The sequence below is a fragment of the Podarcis pityusensis genome (assembly GCF_964106645.2).
Source record: "Podarcis pityusensis genome assembly, contig: HAP1_SCAFFOLD_487, whole genome shotgun sequence".
In the NCBI taxonomy this organism is placed as follows: Eukaryota; Metazoa; Chordata; class Lepidosauria; order Squamata; family Lacertidae; genus Podarcis; species Podarcis pityusensis.
Genome location: NW_028293257.1, coordinates 1 through 19159, shown reverse-complemented (window position 1 = coordinate 19159; position 19159 = coordinate 1). Strand labels below are relative to the sequence as shown.

Below are 19159 nucleotides of genomic sequence, written 5' to 3'. Positions count from 1 at the left end.
CGGAAACCGCCTTATTTTTACGTCCGGACGTGGAGCGGCGCCCTTTTCTTTTTGTTCCTTCCGCTTCCGTTCACGTGACGCCGCGTTCTGGCGGAAGTGAGGGCAGTGATGCGTCAAGGCGGACGCTCAGGTTTCTGCTTGGGCGGTAACTGGCGCGGGAGCTGCCACCCCTTCTCCGGGGGCAGCGGCGGGGATCATGGAGGCGGTAAGTGGCAGCGGGGCTCGGGAGTTTCCGTCTCGTGCTCGCTCGGCTCCTAGGAGGGAGGTTTCCTGCTGCTCCTCCCTTTCCCCACCCTTAAGAGAGAGCTCTGGGGGCCGCCCGGCAGGGACTTCATTGGGCGGGGGTCTTTTAAGCGAGGCTACAGAATCATGGCTGAGTTGGAAGGGACTTCGAGGGTCGTCTAGTGCAACCCCTTTTGCCCTGCGCGGAACTCGAACCCAGGACCCGGAGATTTAAGAATCTCGCGCTCTATCGACTGAGCCATCACATCAGGGCTAGATGGTGTGTGTTGTGTCAATACCTGTAGCTGTATGTCTCCGTCTACTTTATTTCGTAAAATTTATGCGCTGCTTGATTGTGAAAAAACCAAATCAAGCCTCAAAGCAGTTCACAAAAAGATAAAACAGTGAAATCGAGAAAGGTTCGTGACCCTCCTAAAACAAGCAGAAGTTAAAAGACTAGAACAGATTAGAATCACTTCAACTTCGTAAGCATCTGGGTCGGCTTGTCTAAACAGGAGAGGTTTCAGCAGGTGCTGGATCTTTCCAGAGTACAGCGGAGGCGCCTGCTTGAGCTCTCAATAGGCTGGGAGTTCCGTAGCTGCCATATTACGAAATGGTCTAGTTATTACAAGTGCAGAATGGGTACTACGTGGCACCTGTAGTAGTACCGTATAGGCTGATCAAAATGGTCTAGTGAGCCCATGTATATATTATATATGTGTATATGTGTGTGTATAGATAGTGTGTGTGTGTAATTGCTGCTTTTATGTAGCACTTTTAGAGTGTGCAGAGTGCTCCATGTGAATTATCTTTTTTTTTTTTTAAAAGCAATTTATTAGGTTTTACAATAAAAAATAAACATAATAAGCAATATAACATTGATCTTAACATATTTTCACATTTTCTTTGGACTTCCTCACATCTCCCGCTCCCACTTTCATCGTTGTAACGTTTTGTCAGCAATTTATCATCTTATTTAAATTCTTATATCCCTTCTATATTTCATAATCTTATAATTCTCAGAAGGAGCTAAATTTCACAGTCTTACTTATTTTCTTAAAAACTTCTAAATTTAGTGGTGCTCAGTTATTTTGATCTAGCATCTTATTTAGCATTCACTCAAATTACAATACTTTTGTAAATAGTTCTTAAATTTCTTCCAGTCCTCCTCAATCCTCTCTTCTCCCAGGTCACGGATTCTGCCGGTCATTTCAGCCAGTTCCATGTAGTCTATCAGTTGTATCTGCCATTCTTCCAGTGTGGGTAGATCTTGAGTTTTCCAATGTTTTGCGAGAAGTATCCTTGCTGCTGTTGTTGCATACATAAAAAATGTCTGGTCCTTCTTTGCCACCCCTTGGCCGACAATACCCAAAAGGAAAGCCTCTGGTTTCTTAGTGAAGGTATATTTAAATACCTTTTTCAGTTCATTATAAATCATTTCCCAGAACGCCTTCACTTTAGGGCAAGTCCACCAGAGGTGGAAGAACGTTCCCTCACACTCTTTGCATTTCCAACACTTATTATCAGACAGGTGGTAAATTTTGGCAAGTTTGACTGGGGTCATATACCATCTATAAATCATTTTCATTACATTTTCTTTCAGAGCGTTACATGCAGTAAATTTCAATCCATTACTCCACAACCTCTCCCAGTCCTCAAACATGATATTATGCCCAATGTCCTGTGCCCACCTTATCATAGCCGATTTAACCGTTTCGTCTTGTGTATTCCATTTCAACAGCAAGTTATACATCCTTGAAAGTACCTTAATCTTTGGTTCTAACAATTCTGTTTCTAATTTCGATTTCTCCACCTGGAACCCTAGTTTCTTATCATTTTTAAAAACTTCTTTAATCTGAGCGTAATGTAACCAATCTCGCACTTTGTCTTTCATTTTCTCCAAACTCTGCAATTTCCAATTGTCTCCATCCTTTTCTAGTATTTCCCAATATTTTGGCCATTTAGCCTCCATATTGGGTCTTTTTCGGGCCTTGGCTTCCAAAGGTGAAAGCCACCTTGGTGTTTTATTTTCCAGCAAGTCTTTATATTTTGTCCAGACATTAAACAATGATTTTCTGACAATATGGTTCTTAAAGGCCTTGTTTGCTTTAACCTTGTCATACCATAAATATGCATGCCATCCAAAGGCATTGTTAAACCCTTCCAAATCTAACACATCAGTGTCTTCAAGAAGTAGCCAGTCTTTTAGCCAGCAGAACGCTGCGGCTTCATAATACAACTTTAAGTCTGGCAGGGCAAAGCCCCCTCTTTGTTTTGCATCGGTTAATATCTTAAACTTAATTCTGGGCTTTTTGCCCTGCCAGACAAACTTAGAAATGTCTCTCTGCCACTTCTGAAAGCACTCCGTTTTGTCCAAAACCTGAAGTGTTTGAAATAAAAACAACATCCTTGGCAATACATTCATCTTGATAGCAGCAATTCGGCCTAACAAAGAAAGTTTCAATTTTGACCAACTATCTAAGTCTCTCTTAATTTCTGTCCAGCATTTTTCATAATTGTCCTTAAATAGACTTAGATTTTTTGCTGTTATGTTTACCCCTAGGTATTTTACTTTTTTAACCACATTAAGTTCCGTCTCATTCTGAAACCGTTCTGACTCTGTATCAGTCAAATTTTTCCCCAAAACCTTAGTTTTCTGTTTATTTAGTTTAAATCCAGCCACCCGACCAAAGTCATTAATCAGTTGTAATACTCTTTTCGTACTGGGCTCTGGCTTCTGCAAGGTCAAAACCAGGTCATCTGCGAAAGCTTTTAATTTATATTGTTTCTGACCGACCTGAATTCCTTCCACCAACCGATCCCCTCTAATCATGTTCAATAGCACTTCCAGAACCGAAATAAATAACAAAGGGGAAATAGGGCAACCTTGTCGTGTCCCTTTTTCAATTTTAAACTCTTCTGTAACCACATTATTAACTATCAGTTTAGCTTTCTGTTCTGAATATATCGCCTCAATCCCATTCTCAAAACCCCGTCCCACTCCCATCTCTTTTAAATTTCCCATCATAAATTTCCAGGAGATATTGTCAAAGGCCTTCTCCGCGTCTATAAAAATTAAAACTGCTTTTGTATTTATGTCTGTTTGCAAAAGTTCCAAAATGTCAATAATGTTCCTTGTATTAGCAAACAGATGTCTACCTGGGAGAAAGCCGGCCTGGTCCTTATGAATTACTTCATTTAAAACTTTTTTAAATCTATTTGCCAAAATGTCTGCAAATATTTTGTAATCCACATTTAAAAGAGAGATGGGACGGTAGTTCTTAAGTTGTGTCTTTTCAGCTTCCGACTTTGGTATTAATGTGATAAACGCTTCCTTCCACGACTCCGGTGCCCTCTTCCCCTCCATAATTTCATTGCTGACCTCCATCAAAGGTTGTATCAAATAGTCTTTTAATGTCTTATAGTACTTGGAGGTCAGCCCATCTGGTCCTGGAGATTTGCCAAGTTGCATGTTCTGGATGGCTTGTTCGATCTCCTGTCGTGTTATTTTAGAATTCAGGATTGTCCTATTTTCTTGTGACACTTTAGATAGTCCGTTTTTTGCCAAAAATTGTTTAATCTCAACATCATCTTGCGGCCCTTGGGTGTATAATTTTTTGAAGTATCTCTGGAAACACTTTCTGATGTCCACTGGATTCTGGATGTTTTTTCCATCAACCTCTAAGTTTGTAACAGTATTTAATCTTTGTCTTCTCTTCAACTGCCAAGCTAGCAGTTTTCCACATTTATTCGCCGACTCAAACGTTTTTTGTTTCATTAATTTAACCTTCCATTCTATTTCCTGATTTATCAATTTAGAATATTGTGTTTGATAAAGTTTAATTTCTCTCAGAGTTGGCTGTGACTTCGGATTCACTCTTAATTTCTTCTCTAATTCTTTTATTTTATCCAAGATCTTATCTTTTTTCTCATTTTGTGTTCTTTTCTTTACTGCATTCTGTTGTATCAAGAATCCCCTCATTACAGCTTTGCTTGCGTCCCAGATTATTCTTTTTTCCACCATATTATTCATGTTTATCTCAAAGTAGTCCTTCAAAACTTTTTGGGCCTTCTTGGTAATTTCCTGATCTCTAAACAAATTGTCATTCATCTTCCATCTAAAGGATCCAGTTGGTAATAGTGTCATATCCATCTTTACTGCATTATGGTCGGAGCAGGTCTTTGGGCAGATTTCCACTTTTCTGACCTTAGGTGCCAGGCCTCTAGAAATCCATATTTGGTCGATTCTTGTCCAGGTCAGTTGGGCTTCAGAAAAGAATGTTCCCTCTCTTCCTAGTGGGTTCTTTGTCCTCCAAATGTCAATCAAATCCATATTGTCAGTTATTTCAAAAAAGGTTTTAGGTAGTCTGCCGTCTTTTGTAACATTTTGACTTTGTGACTTGTCCATGTTAGTTGATACGACCCCATTCATATCTCCCATCATTATGATGTTGTTGTAGTCCAGATAGTCCAGCATTTGTCTCCTGCAGCTTCTTGTAAAATTCCGATTTCCCTTCATTAGGTGCATAGATTCCTAATATCAACAGTTTCTCTCCTTGATATTGTATCTCAATAGCCAAAATTCTTCCATGTTCATCTTTAAATAGGAATTTAGGTGACAGGCTCTCTTTTGCATATATCACCACGCCTCTCTTCTTAACTTTGTCCGCCATGTGAATTATCTTAGTAACCTGCACCTGCATGATGACACTAAAGATAAGTTGGTTGCTATCCCCATATTGTAAATGGTTGGGCTGAGGTGGAGTGACAGTAACTTGTTCCTGGTTGTCAATGCAAATGTTACTGCAGCCTGCTTGTAACTATTCATGCTTAAGACAGAACTAGAGGGGTGTAAAAGAATGTCTGGGGTGTTGGTGGGGGCACATAAAGATGCTAGCAGCTATTTCTGTGACTGATTTGAAAAGCTTTAAGATGCAATTAGCTCCTCAAGTACATTTGCTGATCTGGATCTCTGTTGCATATCTTCTCCTTAAGGATACTTTGGACCACAATGAAAAACCCCCACTTACTTTAACTGGGTATAGGATTGCAAGTTAACTTAGCCACCTCCTTCCCTCTTTGGGAATGAAAAGGAGGCAGAGCCAGAGCTGCTTCCCATCCACTGTGACCACAAAGAAGCCATTTGCCTTGGCAGCAACTGCTGTCAGTAAAAGTAACTTCTCTGCAAATACAGCCTTAACCTCTGAGAACTGTGTGCAGTGATGGGAGGCACAGCAGCAGTGTCTTCTGATTCCTCCTGGAGGGAACGTGGGGCAGGCAAAGGTCACAGTCCTTTGCACAGTTAGATTAACTCCATGAGATTTACTTCTGAGTAAACATGAGTATGTGGTGCGATGTGGCCTAGCATGTTGCAGCATCATGAAATATCTGCTCCGCCTCTGTCCTTATCCTCCTTTCAAGGTAATGTGTGTTCTATTCATAGCGATGCTTCAGTGCAACAAGCATAATGCAATATGCCATTAACATTCTTTTATAAAAATAGTTATGAGGCATTATTATGCCAGAAGCATCTTTTTTAATCCACCTCAATTTCTCTTTTTAATATTTCTTTTCATTAGATAAAAAACATGGAATTCTGTATCATGTAAGAACTAAGGAATTGGAGAAAGAAAATACAATTTAGTTAAAAGTAAAAATTAAACATAAAAAGGAGAGTGGCTCAAGTTTGGGTTGCATTCAGAATCCCAGCAAGAAGAATACTTATTGGTATTGGAGCATAATAACATGCCCCTTTTTGGTTTGCTTTGTAAGTATCAGTCTGTCGTCCTTGGAGGTCTTGTGATATTCTCACTTGAAGCATTACTAATAAATCTTTAAGTCGTGGTGTATCTCACTAGAGGCATTTGATCTAACCTGATAATTTGCCAAAGCTTTGCACCCCTGGAAGGAATTTGAAATGTTGCCTCTGCCCTGTTCAGCTGGCTTAATTTTTTTCAAAAATTCTGGCTGCCGGGTGCCTCTTTCCTGTGTTGTGGAGGCTGTGGGAGAAACAATGGCATGGTAAAAATTGTTATTGGTGTGCTCAGGCGTGGCCAGGAATAGGAAGCTATAAAGCCTGCTCAGCTTGTTTTCTGTACCAACTGGTGAAATTGTGGGCAGAAGCCTTTACTGTAACAGCAAATGTTCAAGTTCTCTGAAAAGTCTACAGTTTTCAGAGTCCATGAGGAGGGCAGTTTATCCAGCTGCCTTTAAATCCAATTATCTATGCTCATGAGAGCCTGTCTCCTCTCTGATTCAGTTGCTGTTTGCTACATGTGAGCAGAGGCTTGTTGCCACTGAGCCCGTGACCTTCCCTAGTCTAATCCCAATTCTTATTTATATCCCCCAATGGTGCCTCCTGCATGACGCACAAACTGGTGTGGAACTACAGCAGGAGTGACAGCCCACCAGTTCTGGACACTGGCAAGCAAAGAGAGCTAGCACACATGAGTGATGATGGCTCAATAGGTTTGCAGGCTACGTATATACGGGGAAGTGCTGGGTTGCAGCGGAACAGTTTTCTTTTAAATGCAGATATTTATCTGTATTGCTTACGCTATGTGAGATTGTCTGCCTGTAGTGTTTGAAGCCAGAGTGTGTGTTGAAGCTAAATGCTGGGTTTATGTACAGATAGACACTCATACAGAGACTGTAGTTAAGGAATCCCTGCACATATGTGCCTGAGTTGGGAGTATGTGCAAGTATATGGAGGCTTATGTAGTGCAAATTATATTTTTAAATGAGACATGAAACAAAAAAAAGTAATAATCCTTTTTAAAATTATAAAGGTGATGGCAACTGACATTCAAGGAATTATAGTTACAAGGAGCATGAACTTGGTGGTAGTAGTAGTAATAATAATAATAATAATAATAATAATGCCCTGCCTGGGTTGCCCAGCCACTTTGATCAGCTTCCAACTAAATATAATAATATAAAAACACAGTGAAACATTCAAATATTAAAAACTTCATTACAGTGGTACCTCGGGTTCCATACACTTCAGCTTCTATATGCTTCAGGTTACAGACTCTGCTAACCCAGAAATAGTACCTCGGGTTAAGAACTTTGCTTCAGGATGAGAACAGAAATCGTGCTTCACAAGTGTACACATCCTTTACATATCCTTTACTTTCCCTCCCTTCCTATTTGGTCTATTCCTTTTGAACAGGTTATATCCCTCAATTCCTACATTCCAGTCTCATCGCACCAGGTTTCAGTAATGTCTACCAGGTCATATTTGCCATCCTGTATTAAAAACTCAATTAATCTTACTTGTTTCCCATACTCTGTACATTTGTGTAGAGACAGACAATTGAAACCATAAGCCGTTCCTCCAGCTACTTCCTTCCTGTAGTATCTTGCCCTTTAGTAGGTTTCTGGAGCAGCTTCAATTACCGTATTTTTTGCTCTATAAGACTCACTTTTTCCCTCCTAAAAAGTAAGGGGAAATGTGTGTGCGTCTTATGGAGCGAATGCAGGCTGCACAGCTATCACAGAAGCCAGAACAGCAAGAGGGATTGCTGCTTTCACTGCGCAGGGATCCCTCTTGCTGTTCTGGCTTCTGAGATTTAGAATATTTTTTTCTTGTTTTCCTCCTCCAAAAACTAGGTGCGTCTTATGGTCTGGTGCTTCTTATAGAGTGAAAAATACGGTATGCAAAATGGAAAGACAAACTTACCCTGTGGAAACCTTCTCTTTCTTGGAAATATTTCCCCCCACATCCTTACATGAGAGGCTATGTGCAGGTGTTTTCACATGCCATGATGATGATGATTTATTGAATTTATATACTGCCCTATGCCCGGAGGTCTCTTGATTAACATTTAATCGGGTGCCAGAGGCCATGTAGAATTGTTCTGGAGTTCCCATGTCTGTACTGAAGGCTACAGGCTGATCACCCACATCCTGCAGAATGTATGTTAAGAAAACTGTCATGAAGCTTGAATGCTGCTGTGAAAGTTACGCTTCTTGAGAACTTTTGTGTGTTCAACAATCTGGATTTTCTTTGATTTACTTGCAGTCCTTAAGACTGAGAACATGGAAGAATTTTGCACACTTCACATTTCTGAAATAATTTTGTTCAGCGCAAATTCATCTCAGAACACCTTCTTGTCACCTGTAGCAAGATGTTTGCTGGTTTTGGTTTCAACCAGTGCAATCTGCTTAGGAAGCCTGCTTTTCTGGTTATCTTTGGCTTACATTTTCTCCTGTAAACACCGTTTTGTGTGTGTGTGAGGTAGAAAGACGTCTTTCTGTAGGCAGACTCCTGGTTGGACTGCAGCAAGAATCTTGGCCCAGAGTTCAGCTTTAAATTGTACTGTACAGGTTTTGTTGCTCAGGTGAGGCTTGGCCACACTTCCCTTTGCCGTGGAGACCTTTCCTATTTTAACATGACCAGGGTCTCCAGGCAGGTTTTGAATGGTGGCAGCTTCCTTCCCAGCTTGGAAGTGGACAGCTGGGGTTTGTCATGCCCTGGAAACTATGCTGACCACTGTGGGAACATAATGAAGTTTTCGTGGGAGAGGGGACAGGAGTCACCGAGGGCACAGTTCCACCCTCCCAGCTGCTGGGAAGGAGCCTGCAAGAAGTCAGCATTTCCCCATGCTGTGCTCACATTCCCTGACTTTAAGGAGGTGGGTCTCCTGAACTGGAGGTCTTAATTGGACAGCAAAGGGACTGCCAGCAGTCTAGTTCTGGGTCAGCTGTGGGATGCATAGTTGCATCCTGGACATAAAAAAATGAGAATGTCCTCTCCCTTTACGCACCCAAGCACTCTCTGAGGGATGTCTTCCTGATGTGCCACCACGTGCTTTGTGCACTTGTGTGTGTGCATGGGCTGTATCTGTGCGTACATAAGTTTTCTTCCTTGCATTATCCTAACCATCCTGTGAAGTAACTAGGCTGAGTGATAGCGACAAGCTGAGCTTCATGGCTGAAAAGGAATATGAACCAATTCAAATCCCGGTAGCCTGGATGCCCAAGATGTTTCTTTCCTTTCTGAACTGTTCATACAATAGTTGCAGTCAAGCATCTCTATTGCATGTGTCTGTCTTTGTGTGTGTGTGTGTGTGTGTGTGTGTGTGTGTGTGTCAATCAATCAATCAATCAATCAATCTTCCCTTAGCTCAGATTTGGGGAAGCTGTAGCTCTCCAGGTGACATTCAGCTACACCTCCCATAATCCCTGACCATTGTCCGTGTTGGCAGCTGCAGGATGCTGGAGGAGTTGTAGCTAATCACCCCTGATCTCCTATTTCTCTGTGTTTTATTCTTTGCAGGCCACTGTTCCTGAGAGTGGACTGGAGAAAAGCCTGCCCTCATCAGAAGGTGAGTGTCACACCTCGGGAGGATGCTCTGGGGTGCTGAGCAAAGGATGGTCTATGCGTGTGATGACATTATGAAGATACGGTGCTTGAAATGTGCCTTTGGAGAGCACTGTTCATCTTTCAGTCAGCAAGACCCTCCTGGATGATAGGATGCTCACAGGCCCTATTAGATCGCTAAAGTTTTCCTAAGGGATTCTCACTGACTTTGAGCATGGCTCCACCAATATGTGCTTGGCTTACAAACCAGCCTCCATTTTTCCTTGCCATCACCTCCCCATCCACAAGTCTTCTGGCATCCTTAAAGGTCTTGGGGGGAAAGTCGGGGATTTCCCTCATTCATGTTTGGGTGGGGTGAGGGAAGAAAATAAGAAACAGCAGGAAAAGACTTCACTCCCAAGTCTTAGGTGCTCCTTTGTGCCTTCAGGGATAGCTCAGTTGGTACGAGAGCATGAGACTCTTAATCTCAGGTTTGTGAGTAAGGCAAAAGATTCCTGCATTGCAGGGGGTTGGACTTGATTATCTTTGTGTACCCTCCAACTCTGATTGTAAGGCCTGGAGAAGTGGAGTTGTATCTCACTTGCACAGAGGCTTGACTACGAAAAGGAATGAAGGGAAAGACTCACTGCAATTTTTTTCTTCCCAAACCACCGTGCACATGAGTCCCAGGCCCAGTGAAAGGGTGGATAAGGGCATTCCTTTGGCTTGGGATCACTTGTCGCTGGTAAGATAGTGATTTGTGGACACTTGCCCTTGGCCATAGGCTGACTCATTGTCATGTGTTTTCGCACTCTGAGACTTACTGAAGTTTGACATTTTTAATACAGTGGTACCTCGGGTTACATATGCTTCAGGTTACAGACTCCGCTATCCCAGAAATAGTGCTTCAGGTTAAGAACTTTGCTTCAGGATGAGAACAGAAATTGTGCGGCAGCAGGAGGAGGCCCCATTAGCTAAAGTGGTGCTTCAGGTTAAGAACAGTTTCAGGTTAAGTATGGACCTCTGGAACGAATTAAGTACTTAACCCGAGGTACCACTGTATATGCCTTCCTACACCCCTCAGGCTTACTCCTCAATCCCCAGAGTGGGTGACCAGGCAGGGGGAACCTGTGGCCCTGGGACTCCAGCTCTCATCAGCCTTTGCTGGCATGGCTAATGGTCAGCAATGATGGGAGCTGTGGTCCAGCCCTTCTGCTCTAGGCCATTGAGCCTGGCATTGCCACCTCACCAAATGTCCAGGGTTTCTTCATCACCGTCTTTCTCTCCAGAACAAGCCAACATATCATTTCCCCACCCAAAGTGGCCGTCTGAGCAATTCAGAGCAGAAGTAAAGGATGCAATTACTGCCTTTCCAGGAATGGCTACTACCCCTTTCTTAGGCTCATAGCTTCTCGTCTCTTTAAGACGCTTTCCTTCCCAGGGTAGGCCTTCAGCCTCCTCCTTGGTGGTAGTGTGGCTTCAGCATCCTGAGAATCTCTAGCTCCAGTTTTTGAAAGCAAATTATATTGTATGGCTGTGGAGATAAGCTGGGAAACTCAGGAGAAAGGCCTGAACCAGGACGGGGTGGTTGGAAGAAGTCATGGGTGCTCTGACTAATTCCTTGGTGGGTAGAAACAGCAGAATGGAAGGTGTAAAAGGCTATACAAAGAAATGCAGATTTGCTTGATTTCCATGATTGTTTTAATGCATGGCAGATTTAGTCCTGAGAATAATATCATTACTGTTCTATTGTAAGCTCCTTGAGGTAGGGCTCTCTCTCCCTCCCCACAACCAGCTTATATTATTCTGTAAAGCAATGAGGCTATACAAAGAATAAATAATAATGAGACATAAAATAACTTGAAGTTCCCCATGCTAACCCTTGGATGAATGGGAAGTCCTGCTCTGCAGACTTGCACTCTTCCTCCATGTGCCTCTGCACCATAGGTAAAGGTAAAGGGACCCCTGACCATTAGGTCCAGTCGTGACCGACTCTGGGGCTGTGGCGCTCATCTCGCTTTCTTGGCTGAGGGAGCCGGCGTACAGCTTCCGGGTCATGTGGCCAGGATGACTAAGCCGCTCCTGGCGAAAACTCCAAATCTCATGCTCCTTCTTTGCCTTCTGTTCCCTTTTGAGAGGTGAAGAGCGTTTTGGCAGTCTGCACTCATAGGCCCCTTGTGCTTGTTTCTGCAGCAGATGAGGATTCCGGCAGCGGCATCTACACATGTTTCATGAAATCGCATCGCTGCTACGACCTCATTCCAACGAGCTCCAAGCTTGTGGTCTTCGACACTTCTCTGCAGGTGGGTAGCACCATGTTCTTCCAGAGGGCAGAGGAGGAGGAGCCTATAAGCAGGCTTCCAAGATTCCTAGCTAAAGCCTCATTCCTTCTTAACAGTTAGCCACAAAGTGGGGACACCCACAGACAAGAGCAGGGTTTCTGCATAAGTGGGACAGAGTCTTTGAGCTGGCTTCCAATAACGGAATCAAGTGGTTGAATTGGCCCTGCTGTGTGACTGTACTTTTTGTTTGACTTTCAGGTCAAGAAAGCCTTCTTTGCGCTGGTGACGAATGGTGTGAGAGCCGCCCCACTCTGGGACAGCAAAACACAAAGCTTTGTAGGTAAGTGTATCTCCTCTGAAGCACACAAGGCAGATATCTTTTGTCTTCCTGCCCACCCCCAGTTGATTGCTTAAGCTGAACTCTTTCCTCCCTTTTCTCTGCCGTATAGGAATGCTCACAATCACGGATTTCATCAACATCCTTCATCGCTATTACAAATCAGCCATGGTAAGTACATTTTGGGCAATATCATCCCCTTCTACGTTAAAAAAAGCCAATATATACTGAGATGATTTTGTCTGGAAAGTGGTCTTTAATACAGAATTGTCAGCTGCCATTGACTATTTTGAGTTTCCCAAGAACAGGTTTCTAGCCCCTAGGACTTCTGAAAGTTTTCCTCTGCAATAAGTGAGTGGAAACATACAGATTAAAGAGGGTGAGTTTTGGGGATGGACTTTAGTTTTGGTCTCAGGAGTGTTTTTCTTTTCTGTTCAATAATTTCTATGCTCCAGTCAGTTCCAGGATGGTTAGCAGTACAAAACAGAGCGTAACAAATCTAAAAATAATACATTCAGTAAAAAGAAAAGAAAAAAGACACAGCAGCAATAAGCTCTTCACTCATTGTGGACACTGATGTTACTCTCTGGAGTCCAGAGCTCTAGTTAGCTGGGTCCTGCCTCTGATACTGGTGGGGGAACGACTTCTTCCATAGCTGGGATATTAAATTCCACCCCGAGTTCCCAAAGCAAGCAGGAGCTCCCAACACTTGCAGAGGTGGCCCAAAGGCCTGTGGCTTCCGTTGCACTGATGATCTGCTCTGTTTCTGGTGTCTGCAGGTGCAGATCTATGAGCTGGAGGAGCACAAGATCGAAACATGGCGAGGTGAGGAGAAGGAGGGTGATGGTGTGGGGCAAATACAGTACGGAGCACTTCTGGAGGGGAAGAATTAAAACCAGAAGAATGTGTGTCGAGTGTGTACAGCCGTGGCGGAGAAGGAGTTGCTATGCATTTGGCAAAGCACTTTTCTTCCTCCATGGTTTCCAATTCATGCCCTCCTTCCCCTGGCCAGCAGGAGGAGCTGTAGGTTTCTCTTGCTCCCCATGCATAGAACATAGCTGTCAAGTGTCCCTTATTTGAAGGGACAGTCCCTTAGTCCAGCGCCATGTCCCGCTGCTGTCCCTTATTGATAGATGTCCCTTAAATGATGTCCCTTAAATTTCAAAGGAAGCAGCTCCTCTCCCTCCCTCCCTGCCGGCCAGGGAGGAGGGAGGCTCCAACTGTGTTGCTTGCTGTGTTGCTCACCCAATAAGAAGTCTAAGAACGACTGGGGCGTGGAGCTTGCATGCCTTGTGTGTGGCTAGTTAATGCAAGCTGAGGGGGTTTTTGAATGCTGGACGCCATTTTGTTGCACGTGCTGCTACAAACTTTGCAGTGCAAAGCCAGGCCGGGGAGCCATCTTAAGTTGAGGCTGCATAGGCCTTGTGGTGCATGTGATTCAGATTCTATTCAGTTGAACCTCTGGTTACAAAGTTGGTTGGACAGTGTTCTCGAAGCTACCAGCATGAGTTTGACCAGACTGCATGAGGACAGGAAGACTGGAGTGCCTGGAACAGGTGAGGCTGCAGGTCCCTTATTTTGGCTGCTGGTCCCTTATTTTCAAGGCTGCTGGTCCCTTATTTTCAAATCTGTAAGTTGACAGCTATGGCATAGAATCATAGAATTGTAGAGTTGGAAGGGACCCTGAGGATAACGCAGTATCTGTGTTTCCTCTGCTACCTCCCAACACTTTGGTTCCATTGCATAACTGAGACTTTCTCTCCCACATACAGAAGTCTACCTGCAGGACTCCTTCAAGCCCCTGGTCTGCATTTCACCTAGTGCCAGGTAAGAAGCTCTGTCATTATGTGGTTGGGGGCTAAACTGTGTCTGCATTTTTTAAAAAAAAAGTCTTGCCAAGTTCTTGCTTTCTACCATCGCCCCATCTGGCAGCCTCCTCGTTTTGCCCTGCCAAAGCCGCCACCGGTCAGTGGATTCCTCAGTCATCTCTTGCCCCTGGACTGTAGTGATTCTGCCGCTTGTGCCTTGGTGGTCCTCTGCACAAACGCATTCTGATCTCCTCTCTTCTCCAGTACCTCCTGAGTTGCTCAGGCCACAAGCCCTGTGATGAAAGTACCCACACAAAAGCAGGTGACTGGTGCCAAGCTAAATGCATAAAAAGAGGGCTTTGTCTTGTATCTAGCAAAGCTCTCCCATTGGTGGAAGGACAGCCCCTTGTGCAATGCAACTTCCCCTTCCCCTCTTCTCCCCACATAATTTGTGTGTGCGCGCATGGGGTTGTAGAAGGAGCAGAAATTCCACTGGTTGGGGGGAAGCCCTGGTGCAAACCAGGCAACCTCAATGGATACAACCCCATACACTATGAGCCATACACATGTGGGTACTATATGCATCCACATGCAATATTGGCACCCTGAGAACCTCAGCTTCTCTTTTATGAACCAAGTTTCTAGCTCGCTTGGTTATGAGGAAAAATTTAGAAACAAGGGGACCATTTTTAGGGAAGGCTAGACAATAGTGGGATTCTACATAGTTCTTCCCTAGAAAGCTTTCTGCCCTGCACCTTAAGTCCATTCCTTGCCACAAAATAATTTGCAAGCTGAAAAGAAATGGTCCCTTAAGAGACAAGGATAAATTACGGAATACACAGACACTTCATTTAAATGCTTTTGAGTGGATATCACTGATCTACAGTCTTTATTAGAGTTCCTCTCACAATAGTCCTGTTAAAAGGAGGTGACTATTACTGCTGCGTTACAGATGAGGAACTGAGGCTGAAAGATGGTGAGCTTGCTTTATGGCATAGATGGGCAGCTAGCGGCCTGCAGGCTACCTCTGAGCAATTTTTATTTGAACCCTGGTGGTCCCACCAAATTTCAGTTGAGGTGTGGTAAACTATTTACTCACAGCGATACGTTTTCCAGTTGTACAAGAGAGAAGGAGGGACTGCACTTCAGTGTAACACCTCTCTCTTTGATTTTTCTCTGTAATGTCACAGCTGTGCTTGATCCCATGTGTTGCTGCATGAAAGTAAGCCCTTTCTGCAGGGGTGGGGAACCTTGAGTACTCCCGGTGTTGGACTACAACTCCCATAATTCCTGAGGGGAGTTGGGCATCCAGAGCCACAGTTTCCACATCCCTGCTGTAGTTGCGCCAAGTTTCTTTAGAAACCTGGCAACCTGTAAGGATTTTTTGTGTGTGACAAAATACACTTTTGCCCTCCTCCCTCCCTGGCTGCTGTCTGGAAGCTAGAGCAGCCCCAGAGAATAGAGAATTAGGCTATTCCTGTTCTAGGCCCCCCATAAGGTCTATGAGATAATGATATTAACTCATTATTATGTTCCTGGGACTCCTTGCATTCCCATTCTGTCATCTTCCCAGTCAAGAGGAAGGAATTGTGAGATGGATTCCCCCCAATATGCAACTGATTTTTTAAAAAAATACGTTTTTTTATTAAAGATTTCTTAGTTTACAAAAATATGTGCATTGTCTCTTTTTCAAGTTGTGTTTTCTACAGATGTTTCATTTGTTGTGAGACATTAGTGTTACATACAGTAGATACAACTGATTTTCATCATCTGTTTGTGAGTGACTTTCCCACAAAATGGTGCCCAAAATGGATTACAACATATCAAATGAACAGTTGTGAGTACAGTAATTGTCATTCCACTGTGGTTCACCACAATTCACTTACATGCCTCAGATGGTGGTGCTATTCTTTAAGTATTAGTATTTATTATATCTGTTAGTCACTTATATACAAAAGGCTCAAAGTGACTTAGCAAGAGAAATAGTAGCTACACTTCTCACTTGTGGCAGCCTTCCTTCCCAGCTCTCACTGGTGTCTTCCTTCTCCGTCTGTCTTCTCCTTGGGATAGGTTGGACCATCAATTAAATAGAGCAAAACCCAGAAGTCATTGCCTGTCCTCCAAGAATCCCAAATGCACCTCCTCTTTCTCTCTCTCTCCCTCTCCCTGAGCTTTTGACACATCCCTTGTGGAGTCAGGCTCCTGAGTGTCCTTGTTGCTTCTCACCTGTGATATGCTTCCCCCAAACTTGTGACTTCCAGCCTGTATGATGCAGTCACCTCCTTGATCCGGAACAAGATCCACCGCCTGCCTGTCATCGACCCTGACTCTGGGAACACGCTGTACATCCTGACCCACAAGCGCATCCTCAAGTTCCTCAAGCTGTTTGTGAGTGACCCCTGGCACAGGCCAGCTCGAATATTCACGGCTGGCGTTGCTGCATTCCTCACCCGTCCCTCTGCCCTGGAGCTGTTTGGCATAGCTGTGAGGTGCCATCTTGTTCCTTTTTGTCCACAGAGTTCCAGGTTGCTATAAGAAACTGTATCTTCTTATCCTGCAGATTGCAGAGTTTCCCAAGCCAGAATTCATGTCCAAAAGCATCGAGGAGCTGAAGATTGGCACCTACGAAAATATTGCCATGGTCCATACCAACACCCCTGTTTATGTGGCGCTGGGCATCTTTGTACAACAGCGGGTTTCTGCGTTGCCTGTGGTGGATGAGTCAGGTGAGGTGCATCTCTGCAGGGAGTGGAGCTCAGCCAATGTAGACAGTTAGGGTTCAAGCATTTCTTGTCTATCAGTGGGTTATATTTTAAATCAGTCTCTTGGAAACAGCAGTGTGAATGAGAAGCTGCACTGTGTTAAAAATAAGAACTGGATAAGTTAAAGCCTTTTAACTTGAACAACTTTCCCAACGAAATAATTACAAAGTGATCTAAAATACCTTGGAAAGATTCCCCAGTGAAATGTCTGGGTAGATACAGGTAGGTAGTCATGTTGGTCTGCCGTAGTCGAAACAAAATAAAAAAATTCCTTCCAGTAGCACCTTAGAGACCAACTAAGTTTGTTATTGGTATGAGCTTTCGTGTGCATGCACACTTCTTCAGATACCTGGGTAGGTAGATATCACAAGATCTAAATAATTCATCTAAATACAATCATTAAAAGTTGATACTTGAAGTTAAAAGTGAATTGAATTGCTGGTCACAGTGGAATACACCTTGGCTAAAGAAAACCATGGTTCTAAATATGATAATCCTACCAAAAGTTATATTCATACTATTGAATTTACCATTAAGAGTTCTTCCTGAAATTCTTGATAACTAGCAAAAGAGCTTTAAGGATTTTATTTGGCAAATGAAAACAGTAGCCATAAAAACTCAGAGGAATAAAAATGGAGAGATAGCCGTTCCACCTATTACAATATATTATGAAGAGGCTATAATTGCTCACCTGAGAATGTGGTTCTATCCTGACAAGTTATTGGTCTTAGAACAGATTAATATTTTAGCAAGTTTAAAGAATATCTTATGGTGTGGTACACAATTTAATAAAGAAAGGATTAGCTCAAACCCGTGTATATCAGCTATGCGGAATAACTGGTGTACATTATAAGCAGAGGGAAGATACATTTTATAATAATTAAATAAATACATTTTTATAACATAATTATAATATAATTTTTATATTACAATTATAATTATTGTAATGTTATAGTACTATAGTATAATTATTATTATAATTAAATACCTTTTATAATAATTAAAGAAAATTTGCTTGGAAACCTGTATTTTTGGAAATTATATGGATTTATGGAGCTTAGGAAATTATTTTAGGAAGATTCTGTACTGGTGTTTTATAAAACTATATGTGTGGTTTCTCTTGGCTGTTTATTTAGTTTGGTTTATTTTTTAAAAACGATTATAGAATGCTTTACATGCTCATTTTTGTTTGTTTGTTGAAAGGTCAGGGTCTGCAGCCATGAAATAATAACTGTTCACGTTCAGGATCTGGCTACTATGTGTGGGGTCAGAAAAGAATTTCTTCCTCTGCCAAGTTCTAATTGGCTAGTGACCTAAGAGTGTTTTTCCTCTGTGTGGGTTGCTATTCTTCTTGGAACCACCTCCAGCCATTGATCCTATAAGCAGCATTTTCTAACACACCGGCTTTTTGCTTGTAATGCATTGCACTCCAAATTGTGGGGGGTAGTGCAGCCAATACAGTCATTGCAGCAGAGATATGACCAATATATGATATCAGGGGAGGGAAGCGAGTAAAATATTGAGATCACCTCACAAAAACTCCTTCTCTGTCTTTCAGGCCGGGTTGTAGACATTTACTCCAAGTTTGATGTCATTGTAAGTATCTCCCCAGTCTTTGATGAATGCAGCTGGGATAGCTCAGTCAGTAGAGCATGAGACTCTTAATCTCAGGGTCGTGGGTTTGAGCCCCGCGGTGGGCAAAAAGATTCCTGCATTGCAGAGGGTTGGACTAGATGACCCGTGGGTCCCTTTCAGCTCTGCAATTCTATGTTTCTATGCATGGGAGTACATTTTGCTTTGCTTGCAGGCCCTTTCTCTCCCCAAATATTTTTCACGGGCTCCATTTGGGTGTTAGGCATACCTGCAAAACTGGTGTGGTTTTAAGCTCTGGATGTTAAAGGGGCCAGGAAGCCTCCGTATCCCACAGCAGAGAAAGTGTTGGTGATGTGGGCTAGTAGCCAATAGGATTTGGTTGGTGGCGCTTTCCTCAGAGTCCACTTGACTGGAGTCAGGAAGTAATGTTTCCTTGGCTCATGCTGGCTTAGACCACATTAACACCACACATTTAAGTTACTATGGGATCACCTTAAGCAGTTATAGCTTCTCCCAAAGAATTCTGGGAGCCATAATTCATTAAGGGTGCTGGGAGTTGCTAGGAGACAAACTGCAGCTCCCAGAATTATTTGGGGGAAGCTATGACCAGTTAAAGTGGCATTGCAGTACTTTAAATGTAGGGTGTGAATGTGGCCTTTGTGACCTTGAGTCCCACCTCTTCATTACCCCTTTCCTCCATGGAACATGACTTTGATCACTCCCTTAAATCGCCTGTGGGAATTTACTTTTATTGACATTCTTCAATGCAGCTGCTGGCTGCTGATACAACAGGGTCTAACTTGTGTTGGCATCACAGAGCACCGATGAAAGGATGATCCTGTCTTGTTGCA

The 19159-nt window shown here is 43.1% G+C and overlaps 1 protein-coding gene across 2 annotated transcripts; it reads left to right on the top strand.

Annotated features, from left to right (window-relative positions):
- Positions 1–71: 71 nt before the first annotated feature.
- LOC308469173 (5'-AMP-activated protein kinase subunit gamma-1-like) lies at positions 72–19153 on the top strand. Of its 2 annotated transcripts, none has more exons than XM_081024511.1 (10): positions 72–205; positions 9503–9551; positions 11723–11829; positions 12067–12148; positions 12258–12316; positions 12925–12970; positions 13918–13972; positions 16215–16341; positions 16514–16679; positions 18274–19153. In XM_081024511.1, exons 1-10 carry the CDS (start codon positions 197–199, stop codon positions 18369–18371), a joined length of 798 nt encoding a protein of 265 aa, XP_080880637.1. In that variant the 5' UTR covers positions 72–196; the 3' UTR covers positions 18372–19153. The 2 variants fall into 2 exon arrangements, with proteins under 2 accessions (XP_080880637.1, XP_080880636.1); XM_081024510.1 differs by having other exon boundaries at positions 11720–11829; positions 18274–19152.
- The last annotated feature ends 6 nt before the right edge of the window (positions 19154–19159 follow it).